The sequence below is a fragment of the Nansenia antarctica genome (genome assembly GCF_963989245.1).
Source record: "Nansenia antarctica genome assembly, chromosome: 15".
In the NCBI taxonomy this organism is placed as follows: domain Eukaryota; kingdom Metazoa; phylum Chordata; class Actinopteri; order Argentiniformes; family Microstomatidae; genus Nansenia; species Nansenia antarctica.
This window is the reverse complement of record NC_137685.1, coordinates 14,925,642-14,947,164: the sequence shown is the minus strand read 5'-3', so window position 1 is coordinate 14,947,164 and position 21,523 is coordinate 14,925,642. Positions and strand designations below refer to the sequence as shown.

The following is a 21,523-nucleotide window of genomic DNA, read 5'->3' as shown; positions in this document are numbered from 1 at the left end:
CTTATGATCAAATCCACCACCTCCCCTGATTTTCTTTTACAACTTGAGTAGAGTATTTAAGCATGTGCCTGGTTAGTTGTCATGATCAAACGTTTCAAATGCAACTTACAGAGAAGCCACCCTTCTCTGCCCTCTCCCGCTTCCAGACGAACGGCTACCCTATATTATATTATATTATATTATAGCACTTGTCTTAATTCAGCCGCTTTTTTTTTTCTTTTCTTTTTTTTCCTAGCACCAGGGGAGCCCCCCTCCCAAATGTCGTTGTTTGGTACCTGTACTATATCAATGACAATAAAGACCATTCATTCATTCTGTGGTAACCTAACTAATGAATAATGGGAATGCCATTCATTCATTCATTCATTCATTCATTCATTCATAGAAAACCGACAAGGGTTGCGTTCGTAAAGTCGTTCTGATAGCGCCGGAGCGCACACTGGGTTCAACGTCCATAAAGGGACCGAGTAATTAGATTGGACGAGAGGCATTCCCATGAGTGCTGGTCAGATTTCCAGAGCGTGTTTACGAACGCACCCGAGAGCAGCGAGCTAACGTACCGTAGCTATGGTAACACAGAGGACATGGCTAGCCAGCTAACGTTAAGACGTGGATGTTGTAACGTTAACTAACTACAGATACCTGAGACCAATACCAATTATAACAAATAACTGACGTTTGAAAAATAACTGACATCTGAAAAATAACTGACATTTGAAAAACAACTGATATTTCCGCTGTTTCGCCTTGGTGGGGAGTCTAAAGATAGCCTCTCTCTTAACAACACGACCGCCTGATATGTATAATCAAATGTGATATGTAATGTAGATATGATTGATAACCTGCAGTGTACATATCTACTTTTCCCTTCTTGTTTTTAGTTTTTTTTTTCCTAGCACCAGGGGAGCCCCCCCTCCCAAATTTCGTTGTTTGGTACCTGTACTATATCAATGACAATAAAGACCATTCATTCATATAATTGAGCCGCTATCACAGGGCGTTAATACAAACCTCACCTGCGTTCATTTTACCTGCGTTGGTATTTATAGAAGGAAGCACGCAACTTTAAACCATCTCAGCCCGTTTTATAAATAATTGTTCACGTCCGTTTAGAAAAATGTGCTTACGTGAAAGTCAAAGATGAGATGACGTTCAAGTATTTTTTTTATTTTTTTTTATTTATATATGAGGCCCCCTGAACTAATAAATGCACTTTATAGTGGGTTGATGTTATGTACTGTAACGTGATTTGTAAAATTCGAGCCATGCTTGCCGTAGCTAAATTACCATCCAACTTTGTCCACTCAGTGGACTAGAAGGAATAATGACATTGACATTTCGTGAGCTTAGAATGATAAGGTTCTATCTCCGTTTAGGGCAGTTCAGAGATAACTGTAACCTACCTTCCTCCTCAGTGATAATAACAGGGGCCTCTTCAGAGCCCCAGGTTTTATAGATGTAGTAACCAGCAGCGGCTGCCAGGCCAGCCACACAGACACATTTGCGTCCTCCCAGCTGGTTTAGAACACAACTCATCTTTTAATTAATCGTCTCTCTCTCTTGTTAGCTATACTTCTTACATCTCCTACTGAAATGAAAGACTGTCTGAAACTGCGTTCCTTTGTTTTGACTATAGAATCATATGACATCACTGAAATGTCACCTTTTATGATGTCACAATGTACAGATCACAAGTGTTTGACAGCTCTCTCTCTAAGAGAAACTAAATCCTACATCTGTGGGGGTCGCTAATAATACATGACCACAACCATTATTTGATCAAAAATGTAAATGTAATGAGTATTATTTATATTTATTTATATGAGAAATATTCTAAAATAAACACGTTTTCCAAAAGAACTACACGCACCAGCATTAATCTCCTGTGAATGACAGTATGCCTTTGACTGCCTGCACTTTACCACCAAGACACTATGGGGCGCAGTAGAATATTGTGCAACAGCAGAATATGATCGTTGAGAGCTTGCGAATGTGAAAACACGATTATTGAGGAGAAAACATTCCGTAGCTAGGCACGTACGCAAGTTGAAATAATCTCTGTAAGACGTTCAGTTTCTTGATCCGCCATCTGTATGTGCAATATATTATCCTCGTCCATATAAAAAGAAGGACTATCACACTCACATGTTCATATTATTGGTTTATTTACCAAAATCTTCACAGCACCAGCAAACTCCTCAATACTGTGGTATCCATCAACTTGTCTGAAACAACATTCGCGCCAAAACGGATATTTATACATAAACGTTACGTGATATATATATATATATATATATACATAAACATCACGTGTTACACATGTCACATGTACAGATAACAATATAACCTTCACAATAAATGTGCACAAGGCACTACAACACAAATATGTACCATGAATGTACACTCATCCTAACACATGAGAACACACATCCCAACACCCCCACTTGTTCTCATCATCTGAAGCCGAAAATGATGATACCCATATTAGTTTCCAAAGAAAAAACTCTTGAATTTTCTGAACTTAAACTTAACTACTGGCTTTGTAAGTGTATCTGCAGCCATGTCTTCTGATGGACAGTAAACAATATCTATTTTTCCTTCACTGAGTGCATCACGAATAAAGTGATATTTTACATCAATGTGTTTGGACCTGTCTGTTCACTGGGTTCTTACTTAGTGCGATGGCTCCCTGGTTGTCTTCATAAATCTTTGTACAACACTAATTAAACTTTACCTCCCGATGTCACAGCTTGACAAACTAAACGAAACAGTTGGATAGCGATAATACGATAGCTTGAAATACTGTAGACTCTATTATCCATGCCGTTTAATAGTTGAGTTAGATACATGCTTTCCTGAGTAGTGGTGGCTAGACTGACGTATTCAGCCTCACATGTCGAGAGTGCTACAGTGGGTTGTTTCTTTGACTTCCAAGATATGGCAGGGCCTTGTTTTGTCAGGCTAAAACAGTACCCTGTAGTACTACGTCTATCTTCCACAGAAGATGCCCAATCAGAATCACTATAAGCTATAAGACTTAAGTCTTCATCAGATTTCTTAAAGCACAACTCATAGTCACTTGTCCCTTTTATGTATCTCAAAACATGTTTAGCAGCTACTAGGTTCTCTGCTTTTGGGTTTGCCAGTGTTTGTGATAGTTTACTAACTATCCAGCTAATATCTGGTCGGGTACAAGTCATAGCATAGATCAAACTGCCTATAATCTTTGCTGGTGTCACTCTCCTCGTTTCGGTCACCTTCCACTTTTAGTTCACATGGTGTATATCTAGGTTTACAGTTTGACATTCCAAATCTATCAAGCATTTTTTTGGATGTATGTTTTCTGATTCATTTTGATTTCCTCTCCCTTTTGCTCATACTGAATGCCCAGGAAAGATGATATTTTTCCCAGATCCTTCATATTAAACTGGGCTTTCATGTTTTCTAAAACTCTTAAATGTCACATTTCTTAATCATTTGAACACTGTATCACACTCACCCCACAATGCTTATCAAATCGAGCAAACAACATATCAAATAAGCTAAATCCAAAAAAGAAACTGTCATACAATAGCAATATAATAAATGACACTTCTAAGTGATTTTCCTCTACGTGTCTTTAGGCATATTCCACCTAGCATACTTAATGAAAATGCAATGAGTCATTATGGAGGAATACCACATGGGAAGAGCCACACAGAACAGCGTCATGAACAGTGCTAACAGAAGGACACCAGTCCCTGCAGCCCCCCAAAGGCAACTCTCTGTTGGTGCAACTTAAGCTCCTGGCCGTCACACTGGCAGATGGGGTAAACCATGCCATGAAGTGGAAAATAGACCTCTTGTGTTTTTAATGGCAAAGAAGACTTCAAGCAAGACTATGCGGTCTGCTGCCAAACTCACCAAAAGTGAAGCAGAGGCAAGTGTTGAACAATTGTACCATGCCAGCCCACTCAGTGTGAACGGTGTAAAAGCAATATTGAAATGGTATCATATAACCAAACTGGTTTTATAATTTTAGTATAGTACTTTCATTTGCAATAACAGACACCGTCATGTTTAATTACATGTTTAAAATGTTTAAAACTATTATTTTTTTTTTTACATTTTTTATTTAAATTTCTTTATTTTCAAATATGAATGACATTTTAAAATGTATGGACATCTTTGTACATTTGTGTTGCAATCTTCTTATGTCAAATGTGGATTAGAAAAGACAAATGTCAAAACAAAAAATAACTCAATGCTGCCATCTTGTGTTAAGTTTAGGTCAACCTTAAAGTTGTGCATTACACATTTAGTGCTAAGACAGCTTGCCATCATTCCTACAAACTCACCTCACAGCGCATTGTTGACAGATTGCAGTTCATTGACAGTTAAGTCTGCGTGCAGCATGGGTTCCAGTCTTTCCATTTTCTTATTGCAGTATAAGTAGTTACTGAAGACCAACAAGTTACCATTGTTGCTCCTGCCTGTCCGCATTTCATCAAACCATAAAGAAATGCAGCTGTCATAGCACTGAATGAGGTGAAACTGTAGGCGTGACAAACTGAATGACGTCAAATTGGCATGACATAAGCTGAATCTTATGTTTGCGTACATCCCCTATAATAGGGGCCCGATTACAGGCACCTCTGGGACATGAGGATGCCTCTAAGGGTGGGGGTGCAAACATGTTTGTGAGGGTGGTAGGATGTCTGTAAACTGGAGGTATGTCTGTAGTGGAGGGGGCAGAGGGAGCTGCTGAACTACAGCTGTCTGCATCAGAGTCTCAGAGCCCAACATCACCCTGATCTGGAGCCTGCAGAGGTGAGAGAGAGAGGGCAGAGACACTACACACAGACACAGACACAGACACAGACACAGACACAGACACAGACACACACACGCACACACGCACAGACACAGACACAGACACATATGTGGCTGTTATATACTCGCCAAATAGACCACTAGCCCATACCACCTAAAAACAAGTGAACTACATAATTGGCAGTTCATGAGAATACACACGTGAAATGTGAGAGATGAAAGCACAAGTAATGCGATGGAACCAGACACAGATTCTACCCAAAGTTGCTCGTTATTATTCGGAAAAAAGCTATGATTGACATGTCTGTGCGTCAGCCATTATGTTTCTTCAAATCGATTCATATCATTGTTGATGGCCACAAAATAAAAATGCCCATTTTGTTTGCAACATAGGACACTCAACTCACGATTCGATACGATTTTTCTTTTTAAGTATTTTTTTCTGAGTGGGGCAGTCCCACTCATATTTCTAATTTTATTGGACAGATATAGTGAAGACAGACAGGAAAGTAAGATACATATACCGATAATGACATCTCTGTACACCTCTACTATCAGGGTAGAGTGTTGGGATCAGGGCAATATGCAATTGGGCAGCTATATTCTGTTTTACACTTGACATGTGTCTTACCTTGGTGTGAGCGTGGAGTCCAGGTGTTCTGTGTCCGTCGCTGGTCAAGTATGTCTAATAGCGGCCGCGGGAGAGTCGACCAATTCTGAAACTCCAGGAAGTAACTTAGCACCTCAGGCTCCGCCTTCTTCAGCCTGAAACCAATCAAACACAACAGACGATGTAAAGCAGTGACATTAGCTTATAAGAGTTTCTGTATGTGTGTGTGTGTGTGTGTGTGTGTGTGTGTGTGTGTGTCTTACATGATGGGCTGCAGGAAAAGGGAGGGCTCCAGTCCTGCCTGCAACAGAGCGGGAAGCCAGTAGAGAGCAGTCCGTAAGCCTGTGTTCAGCGCCACATACAACAGCTCACTCAACTCCTCTGGCGTGAACATGCTTCTGCTCTTCTCCTCTGGTCCGGATATGTTGATGCTCTTACTCAACTGCTCTGGTCTGGAGATACTCCTCTGCTGGATTATTTGCTGCAGCTGCTCGGGTTTGTGGGTGCAAATGGCATAAATCCATACCTCCTGATTTAAACTCGCCCCCACAGCTAACAACAACCGGACAGATTCACTGAGACAGAGAGAGAGAGAGACACAGAGAGAGAGAGAGAGAGAGAGAGAGAGAGAGAGAGAGAGAGAGAGAGAGAGAGATGAGGGTAAAGGTAAGACTGGTGGAGTGCAAGGGAAGTGTGTGTGTGAGTAATCAATCCATGTCACTCATAGTGTGTGTGTGTGTGTGTGTGTATACCTCAACACACACACAGAGCGGTTATCTCTGAGGGCGTAGGATAGGGGTGACTCCGAGCCAAAGACAGAGTTACAGTTCTGGCCGTCTGGGCTGAAGCCCTCTCTCAGCAGCAGCTCCACAGCGTGGCTCTGTCCATTCACCACAGCCATGTACAACGGACTCACTGAAGACTCTCCACGGTCACATGCACGATCCGTCACAGTAATAAGCTTGGCTAGGATACTGCAAGGACAAAGACAAAAACACCCACCGACCCACCCACCCACACCCACACACACACACACACACACACACACACACACACACACACACACACAAACACACCCACACACATGTGAGAAGATGCCATGTTTCTTTGAGCAGGAGAAAATATGTTTCAAATGCATGTTTGCATACCTGATGTGTCCGAACTGCGCTGCGGCGTGGATGGGGAGCTGTGGCCATTCACCATGGCAGGCTAGGTTTGGGTCAGCACCGTGGGTGAGGAGAACATCCACACAACCCTCATGCCCTTCTTGAGAGGCAAGCATCAAGGGCGTAGCCAAGTCCCATGCCTGGGCATTAACATTCGCACCTACAACCAAGACATATATTAATATGCAATATATCACAGTATTTATAGGCAGTATATTGGCTCCCATAATATTTATATATACATATAATATATATATATATACATACATACATAGCATTGGATGCTTGTCTTTCATCTTTTTTGTCGTGTAAACAACTGTAATGATTATGCACATGAAAAATATAAACAACTCCACCAGTAAGCCATCACACACAAGCAGCCATTTACAAAAAGCATACAGATGCAGAGCTGTGTACCTGCATCAATGAGGATTTGCAGGCATTCCTGCTGTCCGTACTGTGCAGCTACAAACAAGGGTGTGATCTTGTAGTCGTCATACACTTCAAGAATACACTTGCCCGCCAGGATACACACAATCTCCCTGTAACCCTGAGGAGAGAGTGGGAGTGAATTGCTGTGTGTGTGTGTGTGTGTGTGTGTGTGTGTGTGTGTGTGTGTGTGCCCGACTGGCCCCACCTCCTCTACACAGCAGTCGGGCTGCCCGATCACGTCTCTTCACAACACTGGCTCCCCGCTGGTGGAATGAGCTCCCCACGCCGCGGCTGTCAGAACGGCAGAGTCACTACCCATCTTCCGTCGTAGACTGAAGACCTATCTCTTCAGGTTACATCTTAACTGCTCACAATGAGTTATGAATAGTCACAATGACCGCGGGAGGAACCTGCTGCTCAGAGTCAATGGAGAGAGGGAATCTTAGGTGAGAGTGCACAAGGTCTACAGTCACAACAATAGGGAAGATTGAGAGGGGGAGTACATATCGTGGCATGTTTCAACTACCTAATTTGGCACCGTCCCCTTCATCCTCTCTATTTCACCAGAGCATAAATGGCTAAAGTGACAATGTAAATATTCATTTTTAACACCAAGCATGCAGACAGCCATCATCGCAAAGCTCTCCCACTCGTTTCTCACCTGCAGCCCTGAGGAGCACACGTACACACGCCGTGGCACCGAGCGCCGCAGCTTCGTGGAGCGCGTTCCAGCCACGGTTGTCTCTGCTGTCCACGCTGAGGCCCCTCTGGGTCAGAGAACGCACCAGCCCCCGGTCGCAGAACCTAGGATGGTAGGGGAAGGTAGGGCAATACCGCTACCTGATTGGTTGGCGAAGCACTCGTGAAGAGCCCCCTCATCGTGAAGAGCCCCCTCACTCGCCAGCCAATGAGGGGGCTTCGCCAACCAATCAGGTAGCGGTATTGCCCTACCTTCCCTGCTTCGCCAACCAATCAGGTAGCGCCGGCAGGCCCGGATTAACCCCCTAGGGTGCCCTTGGGTGACCAGACATGATGTGTGCCCCCCCCCCCCCCAACACACACACCCTCCTACTTTGCAAGTGAAAGTGTGATATTTACTATGGTTACAAAACCCATAGATTTACAAGAGCATATAACTACAGTACAGGCTCATCACAGTTGGGCCTAATGCCGTAGTATAGCCTTTACACTGATGCTCAAATCTGAATGCAACTCACATCACAATGCAACACGACTTTCTATATATAGGCTAATTATTTCCATCATAAATGGCCTGAGACTACATGCTAAACCATAACAAAGGGGGAAAATGCACATACTGTATACTACAATAAAACAAGCTCAATACCAACCAAGTCCAATAACGACTGTTGCAGGCATATAAGAATAAGAACATATTGTCTGTCAGCATTAATGAAGCGTACTACAGGTATTATGGAAATAAACAGCGCCTCTCTCTTTGCCGCTCTGCTCACCTTCGTGATGCTGTATCAGACGTAGGCTATAGCCCTGTGATGCTGTATCAGACGTAGGCTATAGCCCTGTGATGCTGTATCAGACGTAGGCTATAGCCCTGTGATGCTGTATCAGACGTAGGCTATAGCCCTGTGATGCTGTATCAGACGTAGGCTATAGCCCTGTGATGCTGTATCAGACGTAGGCTATAGCCCTGTGCATCACACAGCCTGCCCAAATCAGCCACAGCCTCATATTAGCCCCAAATAATCATAAATAAGCCTTACCTTTAGCAGAACTTATTTTTTCTTGATTTTACGCAGGCAAAGTCGTTTACTAAATCCTCAAAGTCCATCTCTTTGACCAACTCGGATTCAATTGCCAGCAGGGAATCTTATTATTATCAGGCCTCTCTTATTGCACTATAGTTCTCTCTCAACGCTTTGGTAGAGTCAGTCCTACAACTCCATCTAGTACTGGACAGTGGTTTTAGAGTCCTGCTGATGTTCACATCCTTCTTTTAAATATCCGGCTCCATCGGTGAGGGGATGCTGCACAAAACGCATACAATGACTGAAGTAGGTCAAAGAAATCACTCGCATCCTTACAGCTATTAATGCTGTTTACACCGACACCATGAAGGGAATGTCCAGCACAGGGCACGTAATGAATCAGGGGGTTTGCTTTTTTAAGATGCGCCTGGAGGCCGTTATATTTACCCGACATGTCTAACCCCAGGTCATGACATGAACCATTCTTACTCCACATTCAGGTCATGACATGAACCATTCTTACTCCACATTCAGGTCATGACATGAACCATTCTTACTCCACATTCAGGTCATGACATGAACCATTCTTACTCCACATTCAGGTCATGACATGAACCATTCTTACTCCACATTCAGGTCATGACATGAACCATTCTTACTCCACATTCAGGTCATGACATGAACCATTCTTACTACACATTCAGGTCATGACATGAACCATTCTTACTCCACATTAGGGCTGCACGATTAATCGATTTTAAATCGAAATCGCGATTTGAAATGATGCGATTAGCTAATCGCAAAGCCTGCGATTTGCCTGCGATTATTTATTTATTTATTTTATTTTTTTACCTTTATTTTACCAGGAAGTCACATTGAGATTAAAACCTCTTTTGGAAATTTGATCAGCACTCATGGAATGCCTCTTGTCCAATCAAATTACTTGGTCTCTTTATGACTTTGAACCCGGCGCTCTCAGAGCGAATTTACGAACGCAGGCATAGGTTGTGTCACGACAGTCAGTCCAATTATTATGAGACTTTGGGCTAACGTAACGGAGACAATTAGACACCACATGGCTTACTGGACGTATGATAAACGTTAGTATGTTATAATTGCGACAGGTAAGTGTACAATTTCACTATACTAACTGTACCAGCCAAGTGCATGTCGGTGCTGTTAGTCCAGCCTTAAACTTAGCTTAGCTAACTTGTAGTCTTCGAGACGGTAGCTTAGCTTAGCTACTCATGCTAACCCGGCGTTAAAGTACAGACACAGAGTTGACAGTCTCAGCAACCTGCGGGTTGGTGTTTATATAGTATAGCAGGCTTATGGATACATGGAAGTTAACTGTTCTGTTGTCAAACATGAATGTGTCCTGTATGCATAACCTCATACCATTCGTTCATACCAGCCGGCTTTAAAGACGCAGAGGTTAGCCTAGCCTAGCCTTGGGCTGAAGTATGTCACAGATTCCTAAGTCAAGGTGACGTGTGTCTGTGCTCCATAGTCAGAGACCACCATTCTATCATTCATCAGTTCGACTGTTGACCGAGTCATCTAGATGTGGTCCTTTCAGTTATAGTCACAGTGTATCCCCAAATGATCATTTTAATAGCTGGATCATCTTAGAAAGTAGCCACCTGTCTAGATGAGATGAGGTTATCATATATACAATTCATATCTTTTAAGTTCTCATCCTTGCATTAGAATTAGAGCAGTTAATAGTTTGATGGTATCATGTGGTAATGCTCTCTGAAAATAGGTGATAGACAGATTCGACAGATTCATCCAATCACCTGCCAAGTATTTTTTGAAAGTACCTGCCCTTTTCCAAACAGCTTCCAATTAAGCTTTCCTAGATGGTTGTGTGAAACAAACCACCTGAGTCAGGTTAGTAATGCTCCATCACATGTTTTAATCTGAAGCTTGATTTTAAAGCAACCCAACTTTAAAGCAACCCAATGTAAGTTTAGTTCTTTCACTCGTAGCTCGGGCTGTGGGGGTGCTAGAGGAGGGAGCCTCTAAGTCCCCTGAAGACGTACAAACAAACTGCACGTTGATACGACCTTCCTAGGCGGAGATATGGCCACACTTTACAAAAACTTCCTTTTTTTTTTTCTTTTTCTTTTTTTTGCTATTTAAAAAAATAATAATCGCAAATTAATCGCAATCGCGATATCTGTCCAAATAATCGCAATTCGATTTTTTTCCCCAAATCGTGCAGCCCTACTCCACATTCAGCAAGACTTGCTCCAGTGTGGCTGTGAATGGGCTCGCTCGCTCTGCTACACACACTGTTAACTTCGGTGCTAATTTTAGGCCTAGGTGAAATAAATAAAAAAGTCCAATTTTTAAGTGTGGCCGTATGTCTGGAGTCTTTGCCTTGCTTAGTTTTTCGCTTGGCAGAGCCACTCAGTTGTCGCCTGGACATTTGGATTTCTTCGTTGATAGTTTGGCGGCACTGCGTCATCGCGCACTTGTCTGTGACTGGGGGGGGGGGCACTTACACCGAAATCGCAATTATTTATCTTTTTATATGATAGCCTAAATATAACCGTTAGTTTTGTACCTATGTGGATGACTTCCAGTAAATATAGCCTATATTTTAAAAATGTGCGCAAAATATTTTAAAGGTCTCTTCATTGTCCGAATAATTTGGTGCCCCCCCATTGGCTGGTGCCCCAGGGCGTTCACCCGATGCAATATACGGATAGTCCGGGCTTGATAATTATCTCCTCCTCAGTCAAGTGGTAAGCTATGGCTGTGCTCTCAGTGACGGGGGAGGCTGGTGGAGGTAGGAACCAGAGGACAGGCTCATTGTAACACATGTATTACAATGAACCCGTCGACCTCCAGCAGCCTCCCCTGCACAGTCAGGAAGAAGGGAAAAACCTTGGAAATAATCCTATGAAGAAACCCCTCAGTGGAAACAGAGCCTGAATTAACCTCATCTGTCCTGTAATCAGCCAAGAGATCAGATAAGACTGTCAGAGGACAATCATCTGGCACTGACCATCTTCCTGAGATACAGCTCTGAAAGCTGAGGGTCAGGGGTCGCTAGGATGTAGCCGTGCATTATTGGAAGTGAAGTGAGGCAGTGTAACGAGGGTGTGTCACACAGTTACACGACTACACACAACTACCACAGTTGAGCCGATAGCAGGGGAGGCTGGTGGAGGTAGAAATGGGAGGACAGGCTCATTGTAATGCAGGGAATGGAACAGGGAATAGTATCAAGCACACATGTTTGCGTTCCATTATAATGAGCCCATCCTCCTGTTTGTATCTCCACCAGTCTCCCCTGGTATATAGCAAAAATAAAAAAAGATATATCTCTTAGTAGTGGGAGATGAAGGTAACTAAGGGTTCTGATAGATAGATAGATAGATAGATAGATCGATCGATACTTTATTGATCCCTGAGAGAAATTCACGAGTTACAGAAGCTCTGACCACAAAAACAACAACAAAATAAAGTGACAATTGAATAATAATCCAAATAAAATATATAAAAATACAAAATAAAGATAGACCAATAGACACGTGGGACCTTATCTACAGTAGAGAACTTGTTTACCTTCATCAGTTGGTTCTTGTTGTAGTTGTGGAAGTCGTACTTCCTCTGGCAGTCTTCCTTCAGCAGCAGGTTGTACAGAGCGATCCACACATGGCCGTCCAGCTTCGTCATCTTCACACGGTCCTCCGGTGGAATCTTCTGCCATTTGCCACCTGCCGTGTACTTCTCCACCTCGCCTGTAGGGGGAGACAGAGTACGGCTATAATGATATGTAGGGTAAGGGCCATGCAAGCTTAATTCATTGTTTAATGGAAATGAAAAAACGGTATCAAAGTGTATCAGTTGTTTCTGTAGTGGCTATAAAGATCATGTTTATCAACTTCATGTTATCAAACCAAAAATTGTCTTTTGATCTATTTTCCAGATTGATGTTCAGTGACGTGTGTGTGTGTGTGTGTGTGTGTGTGTGTGTGTGTGTGTGTGTGTGTGCGTGTGTCTGAGCGTGTGCAATCTGTGCATGCACTTAGACTATCCACAGATTTAAGTACGTTAACATGTGACCATGTGCATGCATTTGTGTGTGTGTGACAAACCTGCAGTGTAGCGACTCCAGGGGCAGTTCTCTACCAGCTGCACCAGGACACAGGGCAGGTTATGAGTGCACAGCATCCTACTGATCACACTGATACTGTAAAACAACAAGGGCAACCATTTTCATCAGCAACATTACTATTATCACAAGAATCTATATATCTAAAGATTAGGGTTTTTTTTTTTTTTTTTTTCAATGTAACCTTTATTTTGGCAGGGAGTCCCACTGAGATCAAGGTCTCTTTTACAAGGGAGCATACCGGTACATACAATTTAAACAAGAAAAAGGACCACATTGTTCAATGAATGTGCTGTCAAGCTGTGGGTGAAATCTGGTGAGACCTCTAAGTCTGTTCACCAGATCAGTATCACCAATCACTTTTGTTTGTTAATATTTGTATTAATAGTTAATTAATAGTTTTGATTAATCTACTGAACATCTACATGAACTACATAATTGAGTTTTCTACAACAGCATGTTTGGATACTGGATTCTGATTGGCTAGCAACAGTGGTAAATATCCCAACAACCTTCAGTATCAATGCGCCTCCCAATCTGATTAAGTACACCTGTGCTGACCTACAATGCAATCGTTGATCTTAGTGCTTCAAGTCCCACGATGTAACACATTATCTAAGTCACATTCTCGAAGTCACATTATCTAAGTCACATTATCTAAGTCCCTAACGGACCCGTCCCAGTGAATCCCATACCTGTCAGTATGGTCTGTGATGTAGCGCAGGACAGACAGAGCCTTGAGGGAGATGTCAAACTCCAGTGTAGTATTCTGCCCCTGCAACTCCTGCATCAGACACACACAGCACAGTAGAGCTCTTACAACCAAAGCACCTCCTCTATCCTGGGTTAAACAACGCTCTACTTGCCTGGAATCCAGACGGCAGATTTTTCAGTGTTGTGTTCATGTTTTTATGTTGCGTTTCCCTCAGATGTTTTCTTAAGCAGGGTACATTTACATTTGACATTCTTACCATTTAGCAGACGCTTTTATCCAAAAGTGACTTATAGTTAGATAGATTACAGGGACAGTCTCCCTGGTGTAACTTAGGGCTAAGTGCCTTACTCAAGGGCACACTAGTGGTGGTGTTCCCAGGTTGGGATTTGAAATCAAGCCCTTCTGATTACCAGTCCAACGTGGAGGGGGTGGGGTTAGGGTTAATAGTAGGAGAAACGCTGGTGTTGTGTACTATTTAAATATTTTCACGTGATTATTGTTATATCTGTATAATAATAATATATGATTATATCACGTGTGATTTGCTCCTCTGGGATGAATACAGTTCTGTTCAACTGAATTGAAGTCAACACTGCTACACTCTTCACCTGTATGGAGGAGAGGTCTGCACTCGGTGTTCCATTAAGTCTGTCCTGCTTGGGGGTGTCGTCCTTGGAGGCTCGGCCAACCAGCAGGGTTAGTTTGCGGTGACAGTAATCAACCAGGTCCAGGACCGAGTCACCAGCTGCCTCACAGGAATCCTGTAACCATGGCAGCACACACAAACTGTATTCAGTGGCATCCTATGATACACACGTGTGTTTGATACCATTCCTCATTCCGTCCCATGCATTAGAATGAGCCCATCCTCCAATTTCTACCTCCACCAGCCAACCCTGCACCTCACTGATGGTTCGATTGTAATTTACACAGTTAAAGTACACATATAAAATATACATAGAGCTTCACAATGATCCTGAGATGTTTAAAAAAAAACAAGCAAACTGCAAACATTGCTAGTGTTGTGCTGAGGCGTATGTAAACTACTGCTCACCTTATGATACATAACTGTTTCCAGAAGGTTTATGATTGAAACCTCGTGGCGAATCTGAATGTCAGACAATAGAGCAGAAGAAACAATGGAATGAACTGTCAGTATAACAACGACATCAGCATGTGAATACAGAATGTCAGTGGAGGTAGGAGGTGGTGCATTCCTTGCATTACACTGAGCCCCGTCCTCCGATTTCTACCTCCACCAGCCTCCACTGTAATATGATCACAGCGGAGGTCAGACACGGTTTCTCCTCTCACCACCATATACAGAGGAAACGTGCTCTTCGGATCGAAGTCCCGAAGCTGACAAAGAATAGGAAACACTTTTTGTTTCCAAACCTCCACCAGAATCATCTCATGGACCAAGGTGGGGATCTGAGGAAGAGGGAAAAGGAGAATGAATGTTGTCAATGGAACCAGCCAGGGCAATGAGTGGTCTTATAATTGATCCTTCCTTCCTTTCTAGACTGAATGAAATCACTGATCTGATATGACTCGATGGGTGAAGGCAATGCATGCTGTGCAAAGCGTGTTTAAACCAAACCCAATCCAAGCTAATTGAGTATGTTACTTCAAGGGGGAGGAAGGAAGGACGCATCGTTAGAGTATTCGAACGGGCCCCATCATTGGAAGCACACTACTAGTGTTATTATCATTATTATACTTGAATTATTCCAATTGGAACAAGATCGCCTGACTGTCTTAAGACATTGATATTCAGTGTCTTAAGACACCTCAAGATGTTCTGTGTCTTCAAGACACAGAAAATATGGCTCTTATGCTCCATGTCTTAAGTGAGTGCATGTGTGCATGTCTTCAGGTTAGGTCTTAAGACATCTTGACAGACAAAGGGACAGTTTCACAGACAAGGCTTAAGCCTAATCCTGGACTAAAAAGCATCTTCAATGGAGATTTTACATTGAAAGTGTGATTTAGTCCAGGACTAGGCTTAAGCCTTGTCTGTGAAACCGGCCCAAAATGTCTTATTTTGGTTAATTAAGCTCACCTTCCCGTGCGACACCAGGAGCTCCTTGATGAACTCGTCCTGCGTGAATGAAGCGACTATCGCCTGCATGTAGAGTTTTTCTATATACTCGTGTTGTCTGAACCACCTGGCGATCAAGAAACACAACGGAATTAGCTACAAACAGAACATCATATTGCTGACAAATCGTGAGGTTCTATCTCAATTTTTGTCAAAATTGAGTTCTTCACATAATCTGATCCATTAGGTGTTTATTAATGCCTGTGTGGTGTTATTTTTAAAATGTTGACATTTTTGAGTTAGTAATTAATAAAATACAAAGGTTCCATCTCACTAAACATAATGGAACGTAAAAACTTTGACGCTCAATATCTCTGAACTGCCCTAAACGGAGATAGAACCTTATCATTCTAAACGGAGATAGAACCTTCTCATTCTAAACGGAGATAGAACCTTCTCATTCTAAACGGAGATAGAACCTTATCATTCTAAACGGAGATAGAACCTTATCATTCTAAACGGAGATAGAACCTTATCATTCTAAACGGAGATGGAACCTTCTCATTCTAAACGGAGATAGAACCTTCTCATTCTAAACGGAGATATAACCTTCTCATTCTAAACGGAGATAGAACCATATCATTCTAAACGGAGATAGAACCTTATCATTCTAAACGGAGATAGAACCTTATCATTCTAAACTCACGAAATTCAAAATGTAAAGTTCAGTTAGACTAGAGGCGAACCAGCTAGCCGCTAGCTAGTGTGTGTCCCTGCGATGCTGAGCAGCTTCACACACCTGGGAGAGCCCATCTCCTTCAGAGAGAACGTTTGCAGACTTCGGACGAATCCTTCTGCCTCTCCAGGCGAAAGTAACAAAGTAACTGACTCCATATCTCAGACTTGTTAAATAACAAAGCGATGTAAAACAACGTGTGACGTTTAGAAATAAAAGGAGCGAGTTACGATAACTGCCAAGGAAGGTGTTCACTTCTTCATCAGAGCAACACATCCGGGTACTTTGCTCTCCCGTAATGTCCACGCCCCTTTTTGGGTGATAGAAGTGTAGTTTGACTGGCGGTCAATGGAAATGTCTGGTCTTCCCTACTTTAATCCGATAAAATAAGAAAACCGTAGTGCTTTTTAGATATTAGGAGCCCAAATCCGATGGCCAGTTAGGCAAACTATTATATAGTGTCATTGCCGATCAATGATCGACGTCGTTATATAGAGAAAATGAATGAAATAGGGGTTGATTCATCAGAGTAGTCATACGTCATCTCCCTGTCATCAGGGATTTGTAGTTCTTCAGTTGATACTGCATAGCGCCTAAATAGGTTAAAAGGGGTACCAGAGTGCAGACCAATCCCCCCCAAGCTCCCCATGTCATTAAGTGATTACTTAAATGCTGCGTTTACATTCCCATATCAGAGCCCAGAAAGAGCTTAGCTATTACACGGCAAATCAAATGAAGAACTACAAATCCCTGATGACAGGGAGATGACGTATGACTACTCTGATGAATCAACCCCTATTTCATTAATTTTCTCTATATAACGACGTCGATCATTGATCGGCAATGACACTATATAATAGTTTGCCTAACTGGCCATCGGATTTGGGCTCCTAATATCTAAAAAGCACTACGGTTTTCTTATTGTATCGGATTAAAGTAGCGAAGACCAGAAATTCCCATTGACCACCATTCAAACTTCTACACTTCTATCACCCAAAAAGGGGCGTGATCATTCTGATGACAGGGTGATGACGCGCAATTGCTCTGATGAATTCAGTTGTCGTCGTTGGTTGTCATGGTTACTGTACACTCACACTTACACCTTACCGCCAGAGGGGGGCAGCAGAACCCCACTTTATTCAGCAGGCAGGTACATAAGAGGACACTATTATCTTTGCTACCTGTATTACCTTTGGTACTGTAAGTTAATAACTTTAACAAAGAGGCGAGGACAAACAAACAGGGTCAAGTGGGTCACTCAACCCCAAATAAGTCTGTTTATTTTCACTGCAACATTGCATACAGACAGTAGTTGTGTTAAAATCACATACGTATCATTTACATTTACATTTTTGGCATTTAGCAGACGCCTTATTCCAAAGCGACTTACAATCAATCATATCGTATCATCAGATCATACTCCACTTCTGTAAGGCTTGTATAAATTCATTAGCATTTAGTTTCCTAATGAAGCCATGTGATGTAACATTCTCAGTCTGGACCGGATGGCAAAAACCTGATGCATAGATAAGAAGCGAAATGGCCGACATAACAGGATACAAATCCCCCAAAGTCTCTGCCTTTGAATACAGACTTCCTGTTACGTGTCTCCCAGTCAGAGTGAAGGAGGTGGCGTCTTTGGTTAAGAATCGGCCGGACGGAATCGAACCGGGGACCCTGCGGTTACAGCGGGGTAACCCGCTACGCCACCTAACCGCCCCCCTAGAACCTCCATTCCTTTACTCAGTACTCAATTTGTAAAAGACAATCAGGGGAGAGGTGGATTTTATCATATGGGGACAATTTGAGCATCCCCACAGCGTCAGTGACTTCAGCGTCAGTGGCTTCAGTGTCAGTGACTTGGTAAAAATGTCATTGCATGTGTGCGTGCCCCCCTCCCCCCCCTCGCCCACAATATGTAACTCAATATGCGCAAAACTAAATGTTGAAATAGCAGTAATACCACGTTCACTGATAAAATGACATAAGGGATAGAAAGGGGGGAGGGCAGTTTTAGAAGGGGGATGATTTTGACTGTTTTTATTTCAGGGGGGGATGCCACCCCCCCTCATCCCCCCTCAACTTGAGTGCTGTGACTGCTGCCTTTCCTTCTCTCTTTGTCTCCTACTGTTCTTCTACACTGACCTTATAGACCTGAACAGATTAAAACCATCAGCTGAAAGTCGTCCTCCCTCTTGTCTTCTTCTGTCCTGTGTTTCCAGGTCAGTATCGTGAGCTTAGAATTATAAGGTTCTATCTCCGTTTAGGGTCGTTCAGAGATATTGAGCGTCAAAGTTTTTACATTCCATTATGTTTTGTGAGATGGAACCTTTGTATTTAGGATATGTAGATAGAGAGAGGAGGATGCCACTGCTTTAGATCATTGGGACACACCTGCGGGGTATTCCATCAACGTCGCTAAAGGAAAATCTAGGCTTATTTTGACAAGTCTCGCGAGATCTATCAAGATATGCCTGGATCTTTTTAAGAGTCTCGCGAGACTTAACGAAATAAGCCTAGATGTTCCTTTAGCGACGTTGATGGAACACCCCCCTGGACTGGCTGTTGATACACAGGATATATTGAGGTCCATGAGCTATAAATAACAAATAAATGGCCCAAAAGGACATTTTGAAAGTAAGTGAAATGTGTTCAAAAACAATGAAAACTAACTTGCCCTCATAGCTGGTATTGCACTTTTTGGCTGAAATAACCTAAATTAAATCTCTGACACAGTTTTTCCCATTCCTCCATGCAGAATTATTCCAGATGTGTTTGAGGGGTGTCTTGTCTTGCATGCACAGCCCGTTTCAAATCACCCCACAGCATCTCAATAGGATTCAGATCCGGGCTTTCACTTCAGCCGTTCCAGAACTCTCCATTTCTTTCTTTTGAGCCGTTCGTTGGTGGATTTACTGGCATGTTTTGGGTCATTGTCATGTTGCATGGTCCACATCTGCTTTAGCTTCAATTTTGCATGGTCTCACATTTTCCTCAAGCACCCTGTGATACAATATAGAATTCATAGTGGATTCTATGATGGTGAGCAATGACTTCTCCAACAGCATGTTTGGATACTGGATTCGGATTGGCTAGCAACAGTGGTAAATACCCCCAACTCCCTTCAGTTCAGCTCCGACCGCATTTCCAGTATCAATGCGCCTCCCAATCAATCTGATTAAGAACACCTGTGCTGACTCCGCCCACTGTTTAGCCAATAGCAGTCTACCAATCTGGAGTGGCATTCCAAGGCACCAATCACGAACAAGTTGGCTCAAAGGCCAGTGAATTGTGGCCTAGCCTACAATGCAATCGTTAATGTTGTTTATGGAACTATATTCTGTGGCGGAAGGATATATATATATATATACACGGGTGTCAAACGAAGAAGTGAGAAAACGTGCTGGTATAGAGATGGTAAGTAAGCACGCAGATCAGAAAGAGAAGATTTAAGTACATCGGCCACGTGTTGAGGAAAAGCCCGGATGACCGTCAACGCATATAATATAATATATAATATATAATAGCCCTCAGATGGACCCTGAATGATGGACGGAGAACAATGGGGGGGACGCCCCAAAGAAACCTGGAGGAGAACCGTCGAGAGGGAGCGGGACATGCTGGGCCTAAGATCCTGGGGGGTATTCCATCAACGTCGCTAAAGGAAAATCTAGGCTTATTTTGACAAGTCTCGCGAGATCTATCAAGATATGCCTGGATCTTTTTAAGAGTCTCGCGAGAATAGGCCTAGATTTTCCTTTAGCAACGTTGATGGAACACCCCCCCTGACAGGCGGCGGCCGCTGTGGCGAGGGACAGAGACCGGTGGCGTAAACTCGTTGGAGGCCCTACTCTTCACACCCGAAGAAAAAGGACCTAAGTCAAGTAAGTCATTAAGAAATGATTAATGATTGTAAATAAATGAATTTAATGTTACAACTTACAACTGTATTTTTTAATAATGTTACATCTGTGTATTTTTTATATTATGTGGTAGCTTTTGTAGAAAAGCAATTAACCATTCGAGGGCAGGGGGTTGTGGAGACATTTACCACTGGTCACTGGCGGACTCAGAGGGGGGGCAGGGCAGTGGATTGATATGGATCAATTTATACCTCTTATTAGATTATACATATTCTGGTTGTTATGTTTGCCTTTCGGTGGACAGCAAAAGAGGGAGGAGAGGAGGAGAGAGAGCAGGATGGAGTCAGCACACCAAAGAGACAGCAAGAACCAGGTGAGAAAGTGGACAGGTAGTCAAGACCACAAGTAGCCTTGAGAACCTATGGTTCTGGTGCAGCACCCTCAGCACCCCCCTTCATTACTTGTAATAGGATGTAATAAACGTTTGACACACATGGCAATAAAAAAACATGAATCTTGAATTAGCAAAACATTTTTGCTATTTAAACATGTCAGCATGTCATCACTGACAGATGACAGGTAGATAATGAAAGGTAGTAAAAAAAACTGGAAAATGATGTTGCCAGACTTGCAGACTTTTTAACCAGACCCTGTCACATATGTTTGTGTGTGATTGTCAGTGCAAAGAGGGAGAGAGGAGGATGGAGATGACAGAGAGAGAGAGAGAGAGAGAGAGAGAGAGAGAGAGAGAGAGAGAGAGAGAGAGAGAGAGAGAGAGAGAGAGAGAGAGAGAGAGAGAGAGAGAGAGAGAGAGAGAGAGAGAGAGAGAGAGAGAGAGAGAGAGAGAGAGAGAGAGAGAAAACCAGGTGAGAAAGTGGACAGATAGTGAAGTCAAGATTGTTATAGTGTCAAAACAGTAAAACAATTAATAAAAAATAAGTGATGGCTTTGTGGCTCAACAATAAAGTCTATAAATTATCATATTTGTTCTAGTCACATAATTGATATTATGATATTACAGAGATAACTTGTTCTGTTACTAATCTGTTACACTAATTGTACAAACACTGATGACTATATGATAATATGTCATTATTCTCTTAGGTCATCCTTCTTCCTCTGTGTCCCACCATCGTCTGAGAGACACTCATGTATCGTCTCCTGGCTTCAGCGACAGATCACCCCTGAGAGTGATCCCCTGGACAACCAGAGGGAATGAAGTAGGGAGGGAGTTTGTGTTCTACGCTCCTCCTCCACTGATCGTATTATCGGACGATGATGATGATGATGAT

At 42.7% G+C, this 21,523-nt stretch overlaps 1 protein-coding gene across 1 annotated transcript; it reads right to left on the bottom strand.

Moving 5' to 3' along the window:
• Positions 1 to 4,784: 4,784 nt before the first annotated feature.
• On the bottom strand, positions 4,785 to 16,526 carry LOC308171165 (zinc finger MYND domain-containing protein 10-like; the record flags this gene model as incomplete). Its single annotated transcript, XM_080546021.1, has 15 exons — positions 4,785 to 4,801; positions 5,444 to 5,577; positions 5,686 to 5,909; positions 6,189 to 6,396; positions 6,571 to 6,631; positions 7,006 to 7,089; positions 7,682 to 7,787; positions 12,327 to 12,502; positions 12,860 to 12,954; positions 13,572 to 13,660; positions 14,200 to 14,352; positions 14,646 to 14,699; positions 14,906 to 15,022; positions 15,654 to 15,759; positions 16,432 to 16,526. 15 exons carry the CDS (start codon positions 16,524 to 16,526, stop codon positions 4,785 to 4,787), a joined length of 1,719 nt encoding a protein of 572 aa, XP_080402147.1.
• Positions 16,527 to 21,523: the final 4,997 nt, after the last annotated feature.